Raw genomic sequence first — 10,173 nt, 5'->3', positions numbered from 1 at the left:
GATATAGAAAATAACTTTATCGTAATGTTCGAGTATACGTTCTCACGCAGGACTTTTTAGCTGCGGGTGTACACTTCAGGCTCTCCTCGCTCTTTCCTGTGTCTCCTTCTCACAGACAAGCAGGTGCACATTCTTACATACGTCACAAACTGTCACGTCATAGGTTCTCTTTATGTTTTGGAAAATGACTTGAATATTTGTGCCATTGTTTATTAACTTTTGTAAATAAACATTTGGTCAATTGACTTAGTTGTGATTTCCCTCTCTGCATGAAAGTTTAAAAGTAGCATGTATGAATGCAGTATGAAGAAAAATGTTTTAATGTAATCCTACTGCTGTGATTATATGCATCAAGTTTTCATTGAAGGCCAAGGCAAAATATCGTAATATATATCGCGATATGGCCTAAAAATATTGCGATATTAAAAAAAGGCAATATCGCCCAGCCCTAATAGAAAGCATAAACCAAAAGAGAAATATTAAAACTTATTTTATTTTATTACTTTGTTTTGGAACATCTCATGGTTAAGCCACCTGGTGGCAGGTGAGGCACAGCCTTACTTGCCTCCCCTGACAGCACGTCACTGTCGCAGGGCCAACACAGATAGACAGACAACATTCACACACAAGGGCCAATTTAGTGTTGCCAATCAACCTATCCCCAGGTGCATGTTTTTGGAGGTGGGAGGAAGTATCTGAAGGGAACCCATGCAGTCACGGCGAGAACATGCAAACTCCACACAGAAAGATCCCGAGCCCGGGATTGAACCCAGGACCATTCAGAACCTTCGTATTGTGAGGCGCATGCACCATACTTGCCAAACCTTTCCGGGAGACTCCCGAAATTCAGCACCTCTCCCGAAAACCTCCCGGAAGAAATGTTCTCCTGAAAATCTCCCGGAATTCAGCGGAGCTGGAGCCCACGTCCCCTCCAGCTCCATGCGGACCTGAGTGGGGACAGTCTGGTTTCACGTCCACTTTTCCACTATATAAACAGCGTGTCTGCCCAATCACGTTACAACATCTACGGATTTTAATAAAAACTGCACACACAAGGAGACGAAGCAGAAGAACGAGGAAGTTACAGCCATGGTGACGCCGTCTGTAATAGACTGATTCTATGTTGTCTATCGCCATCTCCTGGTAAATGTTAGCTATAGCGTTATGGGGTGGCCTTTTGATTGGCCAGCACGCAAAGGTTACTCAAATAGTGAAAGGTAAGTGTTGTTGTTTTTTTAGTAACCAGCAAGCACAGTACAGTTAGTAGAACAACTGTTTTTATTACTGTGTATTTGATAGGTACCGTCTGAAATTCAACTATTTATTTTATTTATATATATAATAAAATAAATACACATAGCTAGAATTCACTGAAAGTCAAGTATTTTATATATATATATATATATATATATATATACATATAATGTATATACATGTATATATATATATATATATATATATATATATATATATATATATATATATATATATATATGTTAGCTATAGCTATATATATATATATATATATATATATATATATATAGATATATATGAAATACTCAAGTAATGTAAATATACTCCCCTCTTAACCACGCCCCCGACCTGACCACGCCCCAACCACGCCTCTTCCCCACCCCACCCCCCATGGACTAACCCCTGCTCCTCCGTGCTGCCCTTCACAAATGTACAATAATAAAACATATGATACGTATGTACATTAAATTAACATTTTCGTTAAAAGGTGTATTATATTATTGAATTGATATATTTTTTAATAAATTTCTTGTGTTGGATTGCATTAAAACGGTTTACTGTTGTGCTTTTATAAACAGCCGCAAGGGGGCAGTGCAGATCACGATGACGTTATACGTCCTGTGTTAAGATGCACCACTTCCTCATTAAGGTAAAATCGACAGGCGACACAATTATCCTTAATATCAAAAAACAAAAACAAAGATATTCATGGTCGAATAATCATTTATAAATTGTCTCATGAATCATAATACACGCTTGACAGTGACAAAAATCAAACAAAAAAAACTAATGGCGAGTGGGCGTGTCTAATATCCACGCCGCCAGGCTGCTAGCAGTCGGAGCCGATGGCCTCATGACAGGAGCCGGCAGGCAGCGGTGGTGAGTGGGCCGACATGATCCACGGACACGCTGGGAGACCGCTTCTGCTTGCCCTCACCTGTGTGTTTCTCTCCGGAGCCTCGCCATGGTCACACCGCCAGGAGGATGCCCGCTACGGGTGTGTTTTCCACGGACACAGAAGTTTTCACTTAATCCATACATCCATCCATTTCTTACCGCGTGTCCCTTTTGGGGTCGCAATCAACCTTCTTAATTGTGTTTTTGTATTGATGTTGTATTGCCAGTGACAGTGAGCAGTGCTCTGACAACAACATCTCCACCACTCAGTACTCCTGTGTCAAGTCCAGTGGGGAAGTTGCTACATGTTACAGGTATGTCCATTCATTCTCTTATATATCTTATTTACTTTCAGATATTTCATCTCTAACAACTAGGATTGCCAACTCCCTGTGTGAACATAATTTTATATTATTTACAAAGGTTGACTTGTTTGTTTCAGAGTTGCTTTCATTCAACTAGCACTGGGGATATAGCCTTTTTTTAATATGCCGATATTTTTAGGCCATATCGCGATACACGATATATATCTCGATATTTTGAATTAACACTTGATACATATAATCACAACAGTATGATGATTCTATGTCTCTACATTAAAGGCCTACTGAAATGAGATGTTCTTATTTAAACGGGGATAGCAGATCCATTCTATGTGTCATACTTGATCATTTCGCAATATTGTCATATTTTTGCTGAAAGGATTTAGTAGAGAACATCGACGACTTTTGGTCGCTAATAAAAAAAAGCCTTGCCTTTACCAGATGTAGCAGATGATGTGCGCGTGACATCACGGGTTGTAGGGCTCACATTGTTTACAATCATAGCCAGCAGCAGCTAGAGCTATTCGGACCGAAAAAGTGACAATTTCCCCATTAATTTGAGCGAGGATGAAAGATTCATGGATGAGGAAATTTAGAGTGAATGACTTGAAAAAAAAAAAGTATTAAAAAAAAAAGGCGATTCAGATGTTTTCAGACACATTTACTAGGATAATTCTGGGAAATCCCTTATCTGCCTATTGTGTTGCTAGTGTTTTAGTGAGTTAAATAGTACCTGAAAGTCGGAGGGGTGTGGCCACGGGAAGTCACGGCAGCTGCAGGAGGACGCTGGCTCCGCTGATCTCCGGTAAAAGCCAACTCATTACCACAATTTCCTCACCAAAAACTGCCGGTTGACATGTAATCGGGATTCATGTTCGCTTAACCGCTCTGATCCATAGTAAAGCTTCAACTCCGGGAATTTTAAACAAGGAAACACTGTGTGTTTGTGTGGCTAAAGGCTAAAAGCTTCCCACCTCCATCTTTCTACTTTGACTTCTCCATTATTAATTGAACAAATTGCAAAAGATTCAGCAACACAGATATCCAGAATACTGTGTAATTATGCGATTAAAGCAGACTACTTATAGCATGGATCGGGCTGGAAAATAATGTCCGCTACAACCACAGACGTCAAACGCACGCGTCATCATACGAGTTATCATACCGCAACGTTTTCAACACGACACTTCGCGGGAAATTTAAAATTGCAATTTAGTAAACTAAAAAGGCTGTATTGGCATGTGTTGCAATGTTAATATTTCATCATTGATATATAAACTATCAGACTGCGTGGTCGGCAGTAGTGGGTTTAAGTGGGCCTTTAAAACATTGTTGTTCATACTGCATTATTATATGCTCATTTTAAACTTTCATACAGAGAGGGAAATCACAACTAAGTCAATTGACCAAAACTGCATTTATTTAACAGTTATTAAGCAGTGGCACAGACAATCATGTCGTTTCCAAAACAAAAAGTGTAAGATTGTCAGAGACTTTTGAAGTGTAAAATAAAAATGAGCTGCATAATAGGAAATCAAATAGTATACATCCTTCGCTATGTGGTATGTTACTATGGACGTTATTAAATTCTGTTGTTGACTATTTTTTTCATACGGTGTTGATGTGGAAATGTTTGCCTCGGCATTTTGTTGGTGTGGGCGTGTGGCACCGAACGGAGATGTTGACATGCGGAGTAGCGCTCTTAATTCTCTAGCAGGTGACTTTTCAAATGATGCCACATATTAGCATTAATGCTACTTTTTGTAGCCACGCTTTTGGCCCACCCTTGACAAATTACGGTTGTCTGTTCGACTTATTCCCACTTGAAGCCAAACCACCGCCAGACGATGGACCCACTGCTGTTTTTCTTGGGAATTAATTATTCCGTCATTCGCACCTTCTTTCTCTCGTATTACCACTCGCACGGCTCTGCTAGCATCACAGCTAACGTTACCCATGCTGCTACCTCTCTGCTCCGCGAGGGCGTATACGTATGTGACGTAAGATGTGACGTTATGTGACGTATGTAAGAAGGTGCCCTTGCTGTCTGTGAGAAGGAGAGACAGGTAAGAGCGAGAAGAGCCTGTAATGTAATGCCCGCAGTTAAAAGCAACTGCGAGAGAACCTATTCTCGAATATCACGATATAGTCATTTTCTATACAACACGGAGAAAAACCTTTTAATAAATCGTGTATATCAATATATGGCCCAGCCCTACATTCAACCTTTGTGGATAACATGACAATCGACACACACATTTTTATAATAATTGACCCTAATCAAAATTTAATTAGGTGCACAAAATTTACTTGGTAAACAAACTGTTCAATAGTGAGTTTTTTGTGCAAAATAAATAAATCAACAGGATACAATGTATTTGTCTAAAATAGAAATAATTTCAGCTTAATTCAACAAAATTTAATTGAATGAAATTAAAGTCACAAAAGTGCCACCCCTTGTTGCACTGTCCCAAAGGGTACCGAACCAAAGGGCAAAAAAATAAAATAAAAGTCGTTTTAACTGAGTTTCACCAAAGAATATTCAACAATATAGTTCAGCCCAACACAAGCAATGATGGCAAAAATGTTTCATGTGCAAAGGTGACAAATACAGCAACGGACAGCGCTCATGCGCCTGCTAATAACCGGACAATACATCCAAAACTAGTGTCTTGAATTATTAATAATACAGACAAATATGCATTGGCAATATTATTTCTGATCACAAAATAACATAAAAAATTATTAGAATGAAAATTAATATTTGGTCTATAGCAGGGGTGACAAACGTACAACCCGCTGGATGGATCAGGCCCGCGAACAGGTTTTATCCGGCCCGCAGGATGAGTTTGCTCAGTATAAAAATGAGCAGAATTTTTTAAATGAAAGAAACTGCTGTTCTAAATGTGTCCACCAGATGTCCCAATAGCAATTCTTTGTATCTTTGTAGATAATGCTACATATGTAAAAAACAAAAACAAACACATGATGTTAGTGAAACAGTCGATGAAAATGAGCAATCTACATAAATAACATCCTGTAATTTGATTTTTATAATATTTTTTTATGTTGATGGATTGAAAATTAACACCAATGAGTTAACTGATGAACATGATCAAATAATTTACTCAGAAAGTATAAATAACGACAAATATAGATAGAATACTAGTAACCGCAACTTGTAAGGGTAATAAAAACAACAACATTATGATCTGTACATTTTTAGAATAAATAAATATGTCATGATCCACTACTTGGATCATGGCATGTTCTGGTTTAGTTCTGTTTTGTTATCACCCTGTTTAGTATTTGACGTCCTTAGTTCCTGGTGGCACTTCCTGTTTTGTTTCTGTAGCCTAGTTACGCATTTAGTGTCACCTGTCTCTTGTTTGTCGTCGCGCACCTGCCTCCTAATTTTCTGTCCCTACTTAAGCCTGCCCTTTTTGTTCCTTCGTCCTCGCAGTGTAGTTTGCTTTCCATGCATCAGGTGGCGTCGCTTTCCCGCATTGGTCTAATACCCTTTCTTACTCGATTAGCTTCCATGCTATTTTGTTTGTTTGTTTCCCTAACTCACATGCTAGCGTCTTTTGTTCCTCCTAGCTCACATGCTAGTTCTGTTGGTTTGTTTATAGTGCCATTGTGCAAGTCTTTTTGTTCTTAGGTTGTTCTTTAGTATATAAATAAATCATCATTCCTACCTTCACGCTGTGTTCCATTCCGCTGCATTCACGAGAGAACGCAACTTCACCACGATGCCAGCCAAACGTCACAAAATCAACAGGATAAAAAGTCTTTGTCTAAAATAGAAATAATTTCAGCTTAATTTAACAAAATTGAATTGAATGGAATTGAAATATTTATTTTAAACTATCTGTGTTGGCCCTGCGATGAGGTGGCGACTTGTCCAGGGTGTGCCCCGCCTTCCGCCAGATTGTAGCTGTGATAGGCGCCAGCACCCCCCGCCGCCCCAAAAAGGGAATAAGCGGTAGAAAATGGATGGATTTTAAACCTGCACAATACAGCAACACAGTTTTTTTTTACATCTTGGCAGAGACATTTGTGCAAGGCATGAAAAGGGGTTGGATGAAGCAGATGCTTATAATATTCCAACCCCTCTCACTCATTCCACATTTAACATAAACAATATAATACAAGAACAATACCATACAAACAAAAACAAGAAAAACTCCTGTACACTAACAATACAATAGTACCACTTTTAGTATGAGACAAGACAAGACAAGACAACACACACGCACGCACGCACACACACACGCACACACACACACACACACACACACACACACACACACACACACACCTCTCCCATCGCTCTGGGCTGAGAGCATCACTCTATTTCCTCCTCGTACTTCTTCAGTACTTCTTTTTTAAACAGTGTATTCAATTGAATCATGTTAGAACACGTTTTTAACTCGTTTCCTAAGTTGTTCCGCAAAGTGACTCCACGCACTCAAATGCACATTGATTTTAAAGTTCTAAATTCAGGCAAATATAATTTGTTGTTTCCTCTTAGACCAGGTCTGGGCAATTATTTGGACCCGGGGGCCACATTTTGAGAAAAAAAATGTTTCTGGGTGCCGGTATATCTATTTTTAGGAACATTAATACAAAACCTCACAATTGTGTCTGATTAAATGCTAAAAACGTTATGACAGACTGCCTTAAAAAAATGGAATGGAATTATTTTTTTTTTTTTACTGAATGAGACACCCAGAATGTACAAAAAAATAAAGGATGTGGGATTTACAATGTTAACTATGACCGATAAAAGACTGAATATTGACAACATTTGAACATCACACACCCTCTCGATCGACATATTGTACAATCAAGCAAAACGCAACAAAAATGCAACATCCATCCATCCATCCATCCATCCATTTTCTAACGCTTGTCCTTATTGTGGTTGAGAGGGGGTGCTGGAGCATATCTGAACAACAAAAACAGGGGCCAAATTTAGAGAAAAAAAATTATCTGGGAGCCGGTATATCTATTTTTAGGAAAAGTAATACAAAACCTCACAATAATGTTTGATTGAATGCTAAAAATGTTATGACAGACCACCTTAAAAACGGAATGGAATTTTTTTTTCCTATGATGGATAAAACCCTGAATATTGAGAACATATGAACGTCACAGCCCCTCTCAATCGACATATTTTACAATCAAGCCAAATGCAACAAAAATGCAACAAACACAGCGAAATATGAACATGAAGGGTAAAAAAACCCCTATATGTAATATATCACTAAGCTTTAGAACTTTCTTGTAAAAATCTCCTTCCACGTCGGTCCCTGACACCCACATTTCAGGCTGGCCGCTCTGGAAACACTCTCTGTGGAAACGCTCCCCACCCACACTGCTTGATGCCTCATCTGACCTGCTGTGACGTAGATTACTATAGTAACTAGTAGGGTTGTACGGTATACGGATATTAGTATAGTACCGCGATACTAATGAATCATATTCGGTATCATACCGCCTCTGAAAAGTACAGGTCCGCCACACCCTATGATTTTTTGTTAAAATAAAGCCAATAATGCAAATTTTTCTGGTCCCCTTTATTTAGAAAAGTATCGAAAAGTATGGAAAAATATCAAAATAATATTGGTATCAGGACAACACTAGTCACTAAAATATCATACAAAAGCGCAGATTCTAACCATTGAAATATGTTGTATAGCTCAAGACGTACGGTCATTAGAAAATATCACTGCACATCATAATGGCAGCTACACTTTCCATTTTAAAGATCTAAAAATAATATTTGGGAATGTCCGGCGGGCCAGATTGAAAAGCTTAACGGGCCGCATGTGGTCCCCGGGCCTTAATTTGCTCAGGTCTGTTCTAGCTAGCTGTCGCCACGTTTTGGCAGTGACAGCTGCAAAGGCAGCATGAACAGATGGCAGAAAAGTCGAGCATGTCCCAAATTCCAAGCGGCTGTTTTGAGGCATGTTAAAAAAAAAAAATGCACTTTGTGGCATTTTTCTCCATAACTTGAGTTGCTTTATTTTGGAAAACCTTGGTTACATTGTTTAGTGCATCCTGTGGGGAATCACAACAAAATTAGGCATAATAATGTGTGTTAATTCCATGAGTGTATATATCGGTATCGGTTGATATCGGAATCGGTAATTAAGAGTTGGACAATATCGGAATATTAGATATAGGCAAAAAAGCCATTATCGGACATCTCTAGTTAAAATGATTGTACTTTACTTGTACGAATAGTTAAGTTACACAAGTGGACCTATACTGAAAGGTACAGTGATAGATATATAGATGCATACATAGATACATACATGCACACACACATACATTATTTTCCTCCAAAGAGATATTCACATTTTCAGCAGCTTGTGAGGATAGAAACACACACAAGGCCTTGCAAGGTTTATAAAAAAAAATATATATATATATATATATATATATATTAAAAAAAGGAAAAGTGGGTAAAGTGTCTTGCCCAAGGACACAACGGCTGGCTGAAGCGGGGATCGAACCTGGACCCCTCAAGTTGCTGCCACGCCACTTTAACAACCGGGCCATACCGCTCTAAAATGTGTTTTATCCAATTAATTGAACAAACTGAACAATACATTACTTGTTTACTAAAATAATTGATATCTGCAGCCCTATTACTAGATATTGAGCTCTCCACTTAGATCAGGGGTGCAGAACTCAAATACAGAGTGGGACAAAATTTAAAACCGAACAAAGCAGCGGGCCGAGGTTGAATAAAATTAACCTTTTAATAGGGACCCGAACAAGTTTTGCATTGAAACTTGAACAAGCAAGGCTTACAGTATATAAATTTATAGTGACATGCAAAATCGAGTTTCAAATAATAATAATAATAATTAAAAATATTAATGGCATATCCAATACAATTTTAATTAAAATGGAATGCCTCTTTTCGGCGGCGGGGTTGAGGTGGACGGGGTTTGGTGATAGCGGGGGGTGTATATTGTAGCGTCCCGGAAGAGTTAGTGCTGCAAGGGGTTGTGGGTATTTGTTCTCTTGTGTTTATGTTGTGTTACAGTGCGGGTGTTCTCCCAAAATGTGTCATTCTTGTTTGGTGTGGGTTCACAGTGTAGCGCATATTTGTAACAGTGTTAAAGTTGTTTATACGGCCACCCTCAGTGTGACCTGTATGGCTGTTGACCAAGTATGCTTTGCATTCAATTGTGTGTGTATAAGCCGCATATATTATGTGACTGGGCCGGCTAGCTGTTTGTATGGAAGAAAAGCGGACGTGGCGACAGGTTGTAGAGAACGCCAAAGGCAGTGCCTTTAAAGCCCACCCCCAATATTGTTGCCCGGGATGAAATTCAGGAGGGACACTGAACTTCAGGAGTCTCCTGGGAAAATCGGGAGTGTTGGCAAGTAAGAGTATTAGCGGTGAATGCGGTGTTACAGCAGCGGGCCAGCTCTAATGTTAATTTGACATTGCCTCAAGGGCCAAATAAAATTACACGGCGGGCCAAATTTGGCCCGCGGGCCAGAGTTTGACACCCATGACTTAGCTACTCTGATACAGCAGTTAGTTGGGCTGGGTCAAATAATCGATTATATTGCTTATGGATTGATATATCTGTCAATTCACAAGGCATGGTGCAGCTGTACTACCATTCTATGCTATTATCATGCAACGTAAACATCTGACTGAAACGGTTGT

The 10,173-nt window shown here is 39.1% G+C and overlaps 1 protein-coding gene across 3 annotated transcripts in view; it reads left to right on the top strand.

Moving 5' to 3' along the window:
• Positions 1-1,932: 1,932 nt before the first annotated feature.
• ccbe1 (collagen and calcium binding EGF domains 1) overlaps positions 1,933-10,173 on the top strand; it is a 114,045-nt gene continuing 105,804 nt past the window's right edge. The window contains exons 1-2 of one of the 3 annotated variants that reach the window (XM_061876533.1): positions 1,933-2,251; positions 2,379-2,465. In XM_061876533.1, coding sequence (XP_061732517.1) covers positions 2,148-2,251; positions 2,379-2,465 — 191 coding nt within the window. In that variant the 5' untranslated portion in view covers positions 1,933-2,147. The remainder of the gene's footprint in view (positions 2,252-2,378; positions 2,466-10,173) is intronic. The other 2 variants (XM_061876531.1, XM_061876532.1) reach the window with 2 other exon arrangements.

Source organism: Nerophis ophidion, linkage group LG17 (genome assembly GCF_033978795.1).
Source record: "Nerophis ophidion isolate RoL-2023_Sa linkage group LG17, RoL_Noph_v1.0, whole genome shotgun sequence".
In the NCBI taxonomy this organism is placed as follows: domain Eukaryota; kingdom Metazoa; phylum Chordata; class Actinopteri; order Syngnathiformes; family Syngnathidae; genus Nerophis; species Nerophis ophidion.
The sequence above is the reverse complement of the archived record's forward strand: the minus strand, read 5'-3'. Positions and strand labels throughout refer to the sequence as shown.